General features: G+C 40.7%; 1 protein-coding gene across 2 annotated transcripts in view; it reads left to right on the forward strand.

Annotated features, from left to right (window-relative positions):
- The window catches only part of CUL3 (cullin 3), a 123,862-nt gene that overhangs the window by 24,457 nt on the left and 84,248 nt on the right, over window positions 1-15,157 (forward strand). The window contains exon 2 of one of the 2 annotated variants that reach the window (XM_051848111.3): window positions 652-778. The exons of the other annotated variant lie outside the window; for it this stretch is intronic. Within the exon in view, the coding sequence (XP_051704071.1) occupies window positions 731-778 (48 nt within the window). The 5' untranslated portion in view covers window positions 652-730. The remainder of the gene's footprint in view (window positions 1-651; window positions 779-15,157) is intronic. 2 annotated transcript variants of the gene reach the window in all.

Consider the following 15,157-nt stretch of genomic DNA (forward strand, 5'->3'; position numbering starts at 1 on the left):
ACTGCAGATAAAATGTAATTTTGCTTATAGAATAACTTCACTACAATGTCTTGCTTTTAAGATTGTGAGATACAGTGTAAAATATCACAGATGCATACAAATTTCCCATAGTTTTTGTGGTATTAGGATATTCATTTTTGAAATTTCATTTTGGAGGGGAGGAGCCAGAAGAGTTGTATGAATAGTACAATGAACTCATGTGTACCCTTTTACTTACATTTAAATGTAATGGTTTTGGCACATTTTTGCTAAACTTTCTATTGATACTAGTTACTACTATTATCAGTTTTAGATTTCATTTACCCTAAAATACTTCCTAACATTTCTCATAAGAGTAAGGAAATTTCTTTTACATAACCAAAGAACAATGATCAGTATCAGGCAGTTTAATATAATACTGTTTTAAAATACAGTAAATATTCAAATTTCACCAGTTGTCGTGTGTAGCAGTGATACCCTTTATAGCAGTTTGTTTTCTGATCCTCTAGTCATACCCAGGATCACGTACTCAGTTCCTCAGCCTTTCTTTGTCTTTCAGCACATTGACATGTTTGAAGAGTTATAGGTCAGTTGTTTTGCAGATTGTCCCTCAGTTTTTGGTTTGTCTGATTGTTTCCTCATGACTAGTTTCAGGTTATGCATTTTTGGCAGGAATAATACATAAGTGATGTTGTGTCCTCAGTGCATCACATCAGGAGGCACATGATGTCAGTTTATCCCATTATTGGTGATGTTAACTTTGATCACTTGGTGTCCGCCAGATTTCTCCACTGTGAAGGTACCTTTTTTCCCTTTGTAATTCATAAGTAATCTGTTCAGTTATATTTTGAGACTGTATGAATATCCTGTTTCCCTAGAAACTTCCCATGTGATGATTTTAGCATCCATTGATGATTCTTGCATGAATCATTGTTACTGTGGTGGTTGCAAATTAGTTACTTTCTATTGCTATTCTTCCTTCTATAATTTCTTTCTCTTAAATGGGATTATATGAGCCAGGTGTTAGTATCTCATGAAAGGGAGTAGTTGTGTTCTCAATGAAATCAGTGTTTTGTTATGTGTTTGTTGTGCCCAGCTTTCAATGAAAACAAAGTAGATGCAAATAGGTAAGATACTTTCCTGGGGTTTTTAACTGGTGTGAGAGATGACACACATTTAGATAACAATATGAGAAATTTTATAATTAAGTGGCAATGAGTTGTATAGGTGATAAATGGCTTTTAAATTCAAGTGAAGGAGAGATTACCCTATGCAGTAAGACTTCATGGGCAGGGATGAAATTGAACTGAACCTTGAAAAATCTGGGAGGTATTTGAGCAGTGTGAAAGGCATTCCAGAATGGCAGATATCATGTGATTCTGTAGAGATGGTGGTAAGTAAAGATTGAGGTTTATTTTCTATTTATGGAGATTAGAGAATTACAGTGTTAGAAAGATGGTGTGGGAATAGATGAATTCCAGTCAAAATTTGAACAGTGGAGAGTTATTGGAGATTTTTAAGTGGGTGATAATGTGACAGAATATTTAAAGAGATTAACTTGAGAATAAGTGCAGAGTTGGAGGATGTTCACTAGAATCAAGCGAAGTCCTGGGAAAATTTGGATATAGTGATAGGTTAGAACAGAATGAGTATTGTTAGAAATTCTAATTTAAGACTAGAGAGAATTTGGTTACTGCAAGAATTATGTTGTCACCCATAGAAATGGTGCAAAACCATAACGGAAACCTTACTTGGTTGGGTACAGGAGATGATCAATTTTGTTTTAGATTATATTGAACGATTTTATAGCTGGAAGTTACCCTAGAAATCATTTTACATGAGAGAGGATTGAATTGATGGTAGGGTTAAGAAGTTTTGGTACAAATGTAATATTTTGTAGATAGGATACTTCAAAGGGTTTGTAGAAAAATATAATCAAAGGATTAGTTTATTGTGGTGCAAAAGTAATTTGAAATTATGCATAATTTTTCATAATATGCATTTTCTGCAAACTTTTGGGGACCTTTTGTATAAAAAACTACATACAGAGATTTAACATTTGGTGGCATATACTGAGGAATAAGGATTAGAGTTAAGAGATTCTGTGAAGAGCCCATAACCAAAGGGTTAATCTTCAGAAACAAATTATAATATTTTTCTCAGAAATAAATAATAATTTAAGAAGTTTGGCATTGAAAAAAAAAAACTAGATTGGAAGAATTTTCCTTAAAGCTTCTGCAGGGGAGAAGATTGGAACATCTGAGTTCTTGGATATGGAAAGAGTATAGACTTAAGAACAGTGGATAAGAAATAAATTTAGAAGAGGGATATGTTTTCATTTGGCAGAGATTGTATTGCAGGTAATAATAACTATCATTTATTTATTGTTTTACTATGTGATAGGTTCTATTCCAGCAATTTTACTTGTATTAGCTGATGTTCACAACTCATTGTATCAGTTACCACTGTTACCTCTGTTTTGCAAATAAAGAAACCAAGAAGCAGAAAATGGCAATTTGTGTTAGATATCTGTAGTTAGTGAATGTCCTAGCTGGAATTGAATTTATGCAGTGTAGCTTCAGGCTGAGACTTTGACTTCGCTGTAGGTCTGCTATAGAATGAGTTGATCAAGGTGCAATAAATAGGTGGGTAAGGAACTTCATGTGAATTACCTCACTTCTGTTAAAACTGTAGTCCTTTACATTCTGATTCATTTAAATGTTACTTTTATGTAATGAGTTAGAAATAATGGCCTAAGGATTTGGCAAGTGAGGAAAAAGATGGCTTGGTAGGAGTTGGCCTGAATGTGTGATTGTCATTTTTTTTTTCTTAATGCTTTGCAGCTTGGGCACAGATGCAGAAAAATATCTGTAGTCATGTGTTATGATTGAAAATTGGCCCATCCAAAAAGTGAGAAGAGGGAAGGCCAGAGTGCGAGGTTAGTGTTCAAGTGATTGGTTTTTGACTCTGAAATATGGTCAAGTAGATATTGAATTCATGTGAACAGTAATTCCAGGGCAATTCTTAAGAGCATCAGGATATTATAAGTTGTTATAAGTGGTTTGGTATCTGAAATTAACTGTTGTCTCAGTTTGGGTTGCTATAACATATAGCATAGACAGGCTAACTTAGATTTCTCAGTTGTGGAAGCTGGGAAATCCAAGATCATGTTTCCTGCAGATAAATTTCTGGTGAGAGCCCCAGTGCTGGTTTGCAGATGATCTCTTCCTTGCTGTATCTTCATATGGTAGAGAGGAGAAATCATCTCTCTCATGTCTGTTCTTACAATAGCGCTAATCCTACTCAAGAGGGCTCTGCCCTCATCACCTAATTACCTCCCAAAGGCTCTGCCTCCAGATACCACCACACTGGGTATTAGGGCTTCATTATGGATTTAAAGCAGTCCATAGCAACTGTCATTTTGAAATACAGAAATTCCCTGTAGACCCTAAAACATGTGTTCACATTGACTGTGCTAAATTAAAAAATATGTTAAATTTTTAATTTTCTTTCTCTTACACATTGGTAATATGTCTCCCACTTTTGAAAATGTTCTTTAATTTTTGTATTCTTTCACACTCATTTGACCAGTTTTTGACCAGGAAATACATCAGCTTCAGCACATCTCTTGATTGACTTTCTTGTGTCAACTGAATTAACTTTTTGAAATCTCTGCTATTTGTGCTTTCATTTTTGTGTTATCCATGTTTCTTATTTCATTTTTACTCTTATATCTATGCAAATACAGTATTACTGTATGAATGAGACACTACCAAAATAAAACGATTAACTAAGGCTGGACAGTAGCCACAATGTTTGTCTCTGGATGTGGGAAGTCTTCATTTGTTCTCCCAAATGGAATGTAGAACTGTTACTGTTACATTGCCTTTCTCTGTATTACAGCTCCTGTGGTATCAGAATACCTGCATTTAATCCCACAGAATATACCCATTTTTGTGATTCTGAAAATGTTAATATTTAATCTGTTCATTTTTTTTTATGGTGCTTTTTACAATTAGCTGAATTAACTGTGTACTTGTATATGTATAAATTTTAATTTTAAAATCTTTATTTCATTTCCTTGATTGGCAGAGAGCGAGGTCGGGGAGCTCTCTTCTGCTTGTTCACTCCCCAAATGTTTGCAACAGCTGGGGCTGGGTCAAGCTGAAGGTAGAAGCTGGGAACTTAGTCCAGGTCTCCCACATGGATGGTAGGAACCCAAGTACTTGATCCATCATGTGCTCTCTCCCAGAATGCATTAGTAGGAAGGTGGACTCCGAAGCAGAGCTGGGACTCCACTGCAGACACTGTAATGTGCCGTGTAGCCAAAGTGGTATATTAACTGCTATGCCAAACACCCTCCCCTTTGCCCCTATTGATTCTAAAGCAAAGTTCTTGTTAGTATTGTGGTGTACACAGCCAGGACCCACCTTTTCACATTGAAGGATTAAAAGGAAATAACTCTCTTTATGTGGTGTCAGGGCTGGTTTTATATAGTTTTACATTGATTTCAAGGTGAACAGAGTGAAAATCTTTAAAAGGTTTATTTCTTTACTTGAAAGGCAGACTAACAGAAACAAGACGAGAGAGAGAAGAAGGGAGGGAAGGTAGGTCAGTGGGAAGAGGTATCTTCCATCCATTGGTTCACTCCACAAAGACTGAAGCTGGTCCCGGCCAACACCAGAGCCAGGAATGCCATTTGAGTCTTCCATGTTGGTGATGGGCCCAAGAACTTGGGCCATCTTCTGTTGCTTTCCCAGTAGGGAGCTGGTTCTGAAGTGGTGCAGCCAGAACTCCAATCTTTGCTCTGATACAGAATGCCAGTACTGCAGGCAGAGACTTTTAACCTGCTGTGCCACAGCACAGGCCCTTATAGTGAATATCTTTTGACAACCAATTTTGCTAAAGCAGAACAGTGAAGACATCCAGAGGGCAAGTAAAATGAAGTTTCTGAAAGGATGCTTCTTAAGTATTAAAATAGCTTTAGTATTGGCTTTGGGAATAAGGTCCCCAAACTGAGCCAGGTGTAGAAAGTGTAAATGGTGTTTCCCTAATTAACTTGAAGCACTCCTGGTAGTATTTTTCCTTATCTCTAGAAGGTTGTTTCCTCTGAGGAAACTGAAGCCCCAAAGCAACTCAGTGAATTTCTGAAGACTACAAATTAAAATGTAGGGTGTCATGTATTCTTTTGTGCCTTGTCATAAGAAAAATCTTATTTTAGTAAACATGAAAACATTTTAGCTCTCACAGGTTTTTTCTTTAACTTTTTTTCTAAATAGTTTAAAAATTATGGTTATACTGCAGAAAAAAGTTCTGCTTTTCAGATTTAAGGACTTCGTATCATTTTATCAAAGACTCACAGGTATCTTTTATGATAGAATTCAGCATTCAGAAGTATTATTTGTCATGCTCTTAGTTAGGTGTAAGGAATATATTGGTAAGCTGAACACATCTGACCCTTGAAATCATGAAAGATAATAAAGTAAACAAATGTTTAGCTATAAAATATAATGATAAAATGATGCAGTGATGGAGGAAAAAATGGCAAGAATAACTAGCTACATAGGTCCAGAAATGGTTGTTTGAGGAAGTGGTGACTGGAAGAGTGGGGGGGGTGCTCATGAGAAAAGTGAGTTGAAGAACCTTCCAGGTAGGTAAAGAGGATAGTTACAGAACATTTTATAAGACAGGATAGCTGTTATTTTGGTTTTTCTAAGCCATGCTTGTCTCTGTTGCAGCTGCTCAACTGTTTTTTCCCCAGAGCGGTAGTAGACCATATGTAAATAAATGAGCATGATAGCATTTGAATAAAACTTTTAAAAAACAGCAGGTCATCCTTGGCTAATTCCTGGAGTAGAGATATTGGGGGAGGGGGGAATCCTTACAGATGGACAATTAAAAATTAGTAGTGATGGGGCCAAGCATTGTGGTGTGCCTGCGACACTGGTATCCCACATTGAGCCCTGGTTTCAGCCCTGCCTTCTCTGCTTCTGATTCAGCACCCCACTTAAGTGCTTGGTAAAAGAGCAGAAGATGACCTTAGTGCATGGGCCTCCTACCACCCATGTGGGAGACCTCGATGGAGTTTTGGGTTCTTAGTTTCCGCCTGCTCCATCCCCATCCATTGTGGCCATTTGAGGAGTGAACCACAGATAGAGATCCCTATTTCTCTGTAAGTCTGCCTTTCAAATAAATAAACCTTAAAAAAAAGTTGGTTGTGGGAGGATTAGGACAATAAGAAGTTGGAGAGAAAAGCAGAAGCTGGAGCTGTTTCTGTGGCGCAGTGGGTTAAGGCCCTGGCCTGCAGTGCCAGCATCCCATATGGGTGCTGGTTCTAGTCCCGGCTGCCACACTTCTGATCCAGTTCTCTGCTATGGTCTGGGAAAACAGTAGAAGATGGCCCAAGTCCTTGGGCCCCTGCATCCACATGGGAGACCTGGAGGAAGCTCCTGGCTTCAGATCGGCGCAGCTCCGGCCATTGTGGCCAACTAGGGAGTGAACCAGCAGATGGAAGACCTCTCTCTTTGTCTCTACCTCTCTCTGTAACTCTGTCTTTCAAATAAAATAAAATAAATCTTTAGAAAAAAAAAAAGCAGAAGCCAGATCCTGACAGGACTTGAAGTTAATGTCATAAGGGCTTTGTATTGCATTTTATTAATGTAAGGAGGCCTTTCAAGAATTTTAAGTAAGGCAATGACATAGTGTGATGTAGATTTTTAAAATACTGCTGTGGTTGTTATGTGTGAGTAGGTTAGGGAGCTTCAGAGTTTAAGTGAGGGGTACCAGGAAGGGGTAATGGTGGTGATTTACACCAGTGTAGTAACAGTGATTGTAGAGAAGAATGTTCAGATTCAAGATAAGTTTCAAATGTAGATAGAATGTTATAGATGGATTGATTATAGGGAACAGTAGAGGGTATAATTCAAGAGAATTTCTGAGTTTTGACTCTTGGACAGTTCTGATACAGACTTTTTATAGAAAAAGGAACTTCTTATACAGATGTAGTTCTCGGAGAAGTTTGAACTGGAAATGTAAATTTGGAAATTGTGAACATATTGATGTCATTTAAAGCACTGGAGGTAGCCGAAAACAAATGACAAGAAGCACCAATATTGAACTCTGAGGAATTTAAACATTTAGTGTTCAGATCCCACTGAGTATTGCAGTGGAGACTGAAAAATGACCAGTTAGTGCTACTTTAACACTGAACTCTATCTTCAGTTACAATTTAATTTTGGCATTTAGTGAGCAGAGTTAATGTTTCTCAAAACCATTGGGTGTGAAAAGTCAGTTTTAAATTAAGAAATACTGATAATCAGTTCCACCATTTTATGGGCAGATTAAGAGTGGTAAAATTCCTGTCTGGGAATCAAACTTGACATTCTCTAATGTTGTATAGCAATGAATTTTCATCTTGTAACTCCTCTTCAGCATTCTGTTTAATAATAAGAAATAACATGCAGGTGCATGTTCTGTTCTGGAGTTCAGTTTATTAATCTGTAAAATGAGATTGAGGATTTTCTTTTAGCCTAAAGAGCTTTAGAATAAAGACGATGTGTTTTGAAAAGTTTAGTTATTCCATTCATGACTGTGCCATAATATGTGTTTAGATAAAACCATTTCAATTTTAAATTAAGTCATGGGATCGCCAGCGCCTCCGCTCACTAGGCTAATCCTCTGCCTTGCAGCGCCGGCATACCGGGTTCTAGTCCCGGTCGGAGCGCCGGATTCTGTCCCGGTTGCCCCTCTTCCAGGCCAGCTCTCTGCTGTGGCCAGGGAGTGCAGTGGAGGATGGCCCAAGTGCTTGGGCCCTGCACCCCATGGGAGACCAGGATAAGCACCTGGCTCCTGCCATCGGTTCAGCGCAGTGCGCAGGCTGCAGCAGCCATTGGAGGGTGAACCAACGGCAAAGGAAGACCTTTCTCTCTCTCTCTCTCACTGTCCACTCTGCCTGTCAAAAAAAAAAAAAAAAAAAAGGTCAGGGGAGACTAATTTTACTGTGACAGTTTTGTAATAGCATACTTCAGATTTCCCTTATGCTTAATTTCTGCTTTAATAGTAAATAACATGGTTGTCTCATGTTAACATGGAAAAATTGGTTTTATTTTTTAAAAAGATTTGTTTGTTTATTTGAAAGAGTTATAGGGGGGAGGAGGGAGAGAGGGAGAGGGAGATCTCCCATCCGCTGGTTCACTCCCCAAATGGCTATAATGGCCCAGACTGGGCCAGGCTGAAGCCAGTAGCTTCATCTCGGTCTCCCATGTGGGTGTCAGGGGCCCAGACACTTGGGCCATCTTCTCCTGCTTTTCCCAGGCTATTTGCAGGGAGCTGGATGAGAAGTGGAGCATGCAAGACATGAACCAGTGCCCATATGGCATGCTGGTGTCACAGGCTTTACCTGCTGCTGTGCCACAGTGCCGGCCCCTAAAAGCTAGTTCTTAAACTTTGGAATTTGGTTTTCTTTTTAAGAAAATTAGCTGAAGTAAAAGATGTTAACCTTTAAAATCTTTAGAAGCAGCTTATTACTAGAAAGAATGTTTATTCTAGTGGTTTTCAAAGTCTGTATATCCTGTTCTTCAAATAGTATCTTACTTTGATTTAATGGAGAAAGACAAAATAAAAGAAGCTTAGTCTTGCTCATTTTTCTTTCATTCAGAAAACTGCATATTTTTTTGAATTTTTTTATTTTTTTATTTTTAGACAGGCAGAGTGGACAGTGAGAGACAGAGAGAAAGGTCTTCCTGTTACCATTGGTTCACCCTCCAATGGCCGCTGCGGCCGGCGCACTGTGCTGATCCGAAGCCAGGAGCCAGGTGCTTCCTCCTGGTCTCCCATGTGGGTGTAGGGCCCAAGGACTTGGGCCATCCTCCACTGCCCTCCCTGGCCACAGCAGAGAGCTGGCCTGGAAGAGGGGCAACTGGGACAGAATCTGGCACCTCGACTGGGACTAGAACCCGGTGTGCCGGCACCGCAGGCGGAGGATTAGCCTATTGAGCCGCGGCACCGGCCAAAACTGCATATTGAGACACTGGTCTGAGTATTTGTGATAGATCAAAGATTCCCACCTTTGTGGAACTTGGGTTTTGGACACACAGAGTTGTATATATGCATTGTAATTGCGATGTATTTTAAGCACTTTGTTTTCTTCCCCCCCCTTTTTTTTTTTAAATTTTTTTTGACAGAGTTAGAGAAACAGAAAGGTCTTCCTTTTCTGTTGGCTCACCTGCCAAGTGGCTGCTACGGCCGGTGCATTCGGTGTGCTGTGCTGATCTGAAGCCAGGAGCCAGGTGCTTCCTCCTGGTCTCCCATGCAGGTGCAGGGCCCAAGGACCTGGGCCATCTTCCACTGCACTCCTGGGCCACAGCTGAGAGCTGGCCTGGAAGAGGAGCAGCTGGGACAGAATCTGGTACCCCAACTGGGACTAGAACCCGGGGTGCTGGCGCCGTAGGCAGAGGATTAGCCAAGTGAGCCGCGGTGCCAGCCAGCACTTTGTTTTACAAGTAGAGAAATCAAAACCTTGAAGGGGACCTGGTTTCAAATTTGAGTGACTGTTTTGAGTCTCTTGTAAATGGGAAAATTCTTTTTGGTAGAACAAGTGACACCTTAACCATTTACTTTTGTACGTGGGATCTCATTTGCTGAAAATGATTCTCTTTGCAAGGTACTTTTTCAATATTTTGGTTTTTCTTCCCATTTAAAGAGGGAGAAAGAGAAGAGGTGGCATTTTAAATATTATATCTGTAGATAATAAAGGTATTTATGTCAGAGTACTAATTGGCTGTGAAAATGATGGGGGGAGGCAGCACTGTGGCGTAGTGGATAAAACAGCCACCTGCAATTCCAGTATCCCATATGGGTGCCGGTTCAAGTCCTGACTATTCCGCTTCCTGTCCAGCTCTCTGCTATGGCCTGGGAAAGCAGTAGAAGATGGCCCAGGTCCTTGGGACCCTGCACCCACACAGAAGACCCAGAAGAAGCTCCTGGCTCCTGGCTTAAGATCAGCGCAGCTCAGGCCATTGCTTCCATTTGGGGTGTGAACCAGCAGATGGAAGACACACCTCTCTCTCTCTCTCTCTGCCTCTCTGTAACTCTGTAACTCTGCCTTTCAAATAAAATAAAAGTTTAAAAAAGAAAGAAAATGATGATGTTAACTCTAAGGTAAACAACTGTTTTGTAGGCTGTTATCTAAACATTTTATACACATCCTTCTTTCTAGGCAAATGTGGAGACATTTTTAATAGCATTTTTTTTTAATTAAAATAGAAGTATAGTGATATTTAAGAAAGATAATGAGATTGGGCATTTTGGTATAGTGGGTAAAGCTGCTGCCTGCAATGCTGGCATTCCATATGGACTCAGGTTTGTGTCCTGGCTGCTCCACTTATGATCTGTCTCCCTGTTGATGGCCTGGGAAAAGCAACAGAAGATGGCCCAAGTGTTTGGCCCTGATACCCATATGAAAGACCTACATGAAGCTCCTGACTTCAGCCTGGCCCAGCTGTGGCCATTGAGGCTACCTGGGGAGTGAACTAATGGATGGAAGATTGATATCTCTCTCTCTTCCTCTCCTTCTCCCTCTTGCCCCCTCCCTCTGTATGTAACTCTGACTTTCAAATAAATAAATTTTAAAATAAAAAGATGGTTACAACAGATGGAAATAAAGTTTTAGTCAAGACAGTTCAGAAGCTTGTGTTTCAGTTATCTAAAAATTTCTAAGACAATGTGACCTGGTCATCAAGAAGCTCAAAGTTTGAGTTAGGTAAGCAGATTTGAAGAGAAATTGTTTTGCTTGAGAAATACAAAGAGGAGAGGGACCTTTAAAAAGAACTAAGAGACAGAGAGCGAGCTAGCGAGTGCACAAGTGAGTGTGCTCCCTCATCCACTGGTACACTCAAATGCCTGCATGCAGTACAAATACTCCTCTGTCTTACTTCTGTTGTGGTTTTTGATGATGTTCATTTAAAATTATGTAAATACGTGAATGAATGCATTCATCTGTGTGCCTCCTGTTCATTGCATATAGTTGGCATTCATTTGAAATGAACCACTGAGAATAGTACCAGCAGTCAAAATGGAGGCCATTGTGGTTATAAACCACACATTGCTGAGACCCATTTTGTCTTATGAACGTGAGGTTCTATACCTACACAAGTTAGTTACTAAACCTAAGCTCTAATTAAAGGCATGATGTGGTTTTGGGGGCTACGTACCTCTATATTTTTGGGGTTTGAATTTGGTGTCCACTGGGACTAGATCATGATTTTGTGAAACTATGGTTCTTTTCTTCCATGATATTCAAGAAAACAAAAATAGTAATTGCCATATTACCATGCTTTTTACTAGTTAACACTGTCAGTGTCTCTGTTGCTCAGTTTAATTGTGATACTAATACTATAATAGCTTTTAATGTGTATCTTATTATTTTAATCACTGGAATTGAAGTAATTCATAGTGGTGTCCTTTTGTGATATAACCTTTACTTTTTTTCTGCATTTTTTTTTAAGATTTTATTTTATTTATTTGAAAGAGTTACAGAAAGAGTTAGAGACAGAGAGAGGTCTTCATCCGCTGGTTCCCCAGATGGTAGCAACGGCAGGAGCTGCACCAATCCGAAGCCAGGAGCTTCTTCTGGGTCTGCCACGCAGGTGCAGGGGCCCAAGGACTTGGGCCATCTTCCACTGCTTTCTCAGGCCATAGCAGAGAGCTGGATCGAAAGTGGAGCAGCCGGGACTAGAACCTGCACCCTTATGGGATGCTGGCGCTTCAGGCCAGGGCTTTAACCTGCTGCGCCACAGCACTGGCCTCTGCATTCCCTTCTAATCAGTAAATTAAAATTAAAAGTTACTGTTTTTCATGGTGCTTTTTTTTTTTTTTTTGAAGATTTATTTTATTTGACAGAGAGAGGTCTTCTATCTGCTGGTTCACTCCCCAAATAGCCTCAACAGCTGGAGTTGGGTGGATGGGAAACCAGGAGCCTGGAGATTCTTCTGGGTCTCCCACATGGATGCAGGACCCCAAGTACTTGGGTCATCCTCTCTTGTTTTCTCATGCACATTAACAGGGAGCTGAATCAGAAGTGGAGCAGCTGAGACTCGAAATGGCTCCCACATGGGATGCTGCAGATGGTGGCTTTACCAGCTCTGCCACAGCGCTGGCCCCAGTACTTTCAAAACAAAACAAAACAAAAAGCAATGTATTAGAGTGAAAGGGGGGGTAGAGGGCGGATGAATGAGAGACACTGAGAGAGAGAGAGAAATAAAAAGAGATCTCATTCAAAGGTTCTCTCCCCAGAAGCTCCCAACAGTTGGGACTGGGCTGGGCAGGAGCCAGGAACCCACCCCAGGTCTCCCACATAGGTGTCAGAAACCCAACTACTTGAGCAATCACCTGCTACCTCCCAGGGTCCTCAAAAGGAGGAAGCTGAAATCAGGAACTTGGGCAGAAATCCAATCCAGGTACTCCTGTATGGAATGCTGGTATCTTTATCTCTAGGATGAATGCTCACACTTCATTGTACTGTTTTGTACTTATAGAAAAAGCCTGATTTTGTATGGTGTGTCATTTTTACAAATTTAAAAAGACTATTTGAATTAAGAATACATTTTGAGAAGTGATTCTAGATTTGTTTGTTTTTTATTTGCTTTAGTATGTAGCAAATTATCTTTTTTAAAAACAAAGATTTATTTATATATTTGAACAGCGGAGTTACAGAGAAGGAGAGGCATAGAGAGAGAAAGAGATATCTTCCATTTGTTGGTTCACTCCCTAAATAGCTGCAACGGCCAGGGCTGGGCCATGCTGAAGCCAGAAGCTTAATCCTGGTCTCCCTCCTGGGTGCAGGGGTCCAAGTACTTGTGCTATCCTCCATTGCTTTCCCAGACCATTAGCAGGGAGCTGAATGGGAAGTGGAGCAGCCAGGACTACAACAGGTGCCCATACGGGATGCCAGCACTGCAGGTGGCAGCTTCATCTGCTACGCCACAGTGCCATCCCATAAATTATCTATGTATGTAATTGTGAAGATTGTTGTGCCCCTGCTTTGAACCTCATCATTATCTAATAACTGTTCATTGTATTTTACTTTGCGTTAAGGTCGTATGAATGGTGATATTAGGCTATTATTAGAGATTATAAATTGACTAAAATGAGTCTTGCATCCCATATTGTGCCTGTTGCCCTGTTTTGCTTGTTAGAAGCCATTATAAGTATTAGAACTGTCATTTCTGTGAAAGATTTTTATATATTCTTTAATGGACGATTGACATCTGATTTTTTCTTTTTCTTTTTTTTTTTTTTTTGACAGGCAGAGTGGACAGTGAGAGAGAGAGAGACAGAGAGAAAGGTCTTCCTTTGCCGTTGGTTCACCCTCCAATGGCTGCCGCGACCAGTGCGATGCGGCCGGCGCACCGCGCTGATCCGATGGCAGGAGCCAGGAGCCAGGTGCTTCTCCTGGTCTCCCATGGGGTGCAGGGCCCAAGCACCTGGGCCATCCTCCACTGCACTCCCGGGCCACAGCAGAGGGCTGGCCTGGAAGGGGGGCAACCGGGACAGAATCCGGCGCCCCGACCGGGACTAGAACCCGGTGTGCCGGCGCCGCTAGGCGGAGGATTAGCCTAGTGAGCCGCGGCGCCGGCCCTGATTTTTTCTTTTAAAAAGCTTCACTTTACACATTTTTTAAAAATTTTTTTGTTTGACGCATTTAAAACAAAGCAGGAGAGTAGGGATATTACTGCTAAGAATTAGATTGATTTTGAAATTGAAAGTGGTATGTTCTCTGTGAAATGCTTAAAATGATATCTATATATAAATCAGTAAAATCACTTGTACAAAAATCTTCTGGAGGCTGGCGCTGTGGCTCAGTGGGTTGAGGCCCTGGCCTGAAGCGCTGGCATCCTATATGGGCTCCGCTTCTATTCCCGGCTGCTCCTTTTCCAATCCAGCTCTCTGCTGTGGCCTGGGAAAGTGGTGGAGGGTGGCCCAAGTCCTTGGGCCTCTGCACCCATGTGGGATACCCAGAAGTTGTTCCTGGCTCCTGACTTCGGATCGGCGCAGCTCCTGACATCTGGGCAGTGAACCAGTGGATGGAAGAACCTCTCTCTCTGTCTCTACTTCGATCTGTAACTGTCTTTCAAATAAATGAAATTAAAAAAAAAAATTTTGACAACAGTTGAACCAAAAGTTTTCCCTTATTTATTTATTTGAAAGAATTAACAGAGAGAGGAGGAGAGGTGGGGGGGGGGGGAGCGGGGACTCTATCTGCTGGTTCATCACTCCCCAGTGAGTTGCAATGGCCAGAGCTGCACTGATCTGAAGCCAGGAGCTTCCTCTGGGTCTCCCAGGTGGGTACAGGGCCCAAGGACCTGGGTCATCTTCCACTGCTTTCCCAGGCTGCAGCAGAGAGCTGGATTGGAAGTGGAGTAGCAGGGACTTGAACCGACGCCCATATGGGATGCCGGCACTGAGGCAGCGGCTTTACCCACTATGCCACAGTTCCGGCCCCAAAAGCTTTCCCTTAATGTTTGTTAATGGAACTGGTGAAATTTCTGTCATCAGTATTGCCATCTTTATTCTTAAAAGTTAGTGAACAACAATGAGACGAATACTACCAGCTTAGAAAATATGTAAGTAAATTTTATATCCTTAGGAAAATTTTTCTTTGAAATACGGAATTCTTAAATTCTAACATGTGCTTTGAAAGATAGCAATATCTGGTCAGCAGATTTATATTGAATATAGAGGTAATTGAGGTTCAGCATCATTAAAGTTCTTCAGAGTTTGAAATAAATTTTTTTCTAGTCTTAAAAAATTTCTGTTCTTTGAAGGAATGGAAAGCATGTGTGCTCTGTGCTGTTACTTTTGTATATGACTGTTGTGTTTAATTAGCAAAAAGTTACACTCTTTTTACCCTTTTAAATTTAGGAATTCCTGGGGCAAAGAGAAATGCTGTGGAGCTTTTTTCAAACTTTTGTGTTCTATTGGAAGAAGTGTCTTCTGTGTTCCATAGCTAGGTGGCTACTGAGTCACTTACGTAGTCATCCACTGGTTTTGATAGGTTTGTGTCATATCACTCTGGTGTGATAAAATGGTAATTTTTTTGACATCTTCAAGAATTATTTAATGGCACCCCTTGGAAAAATAAGATTTAATAACTTGTGAAAATTTTTAGGGGACTCCCTGA

The sequence above is a fragment of the Oryctolagus cuniculus genome, chromosome 3 (assembly GCF_051225735.1).
Source record: "Oryctolagus cuniculus isolate XC-2025 breed Fujian yellow rabbit chromosome 3, ASM5122573v1, whole genome shotgun sequence".
In the NCBI taxonomy this organism is placed as follows: Eukaryota; Metazoa; Chordata; class Mammalia; order Lagomorpha; family Leporidae; genus Oryctolagus; species Oryctolagus cuniculus.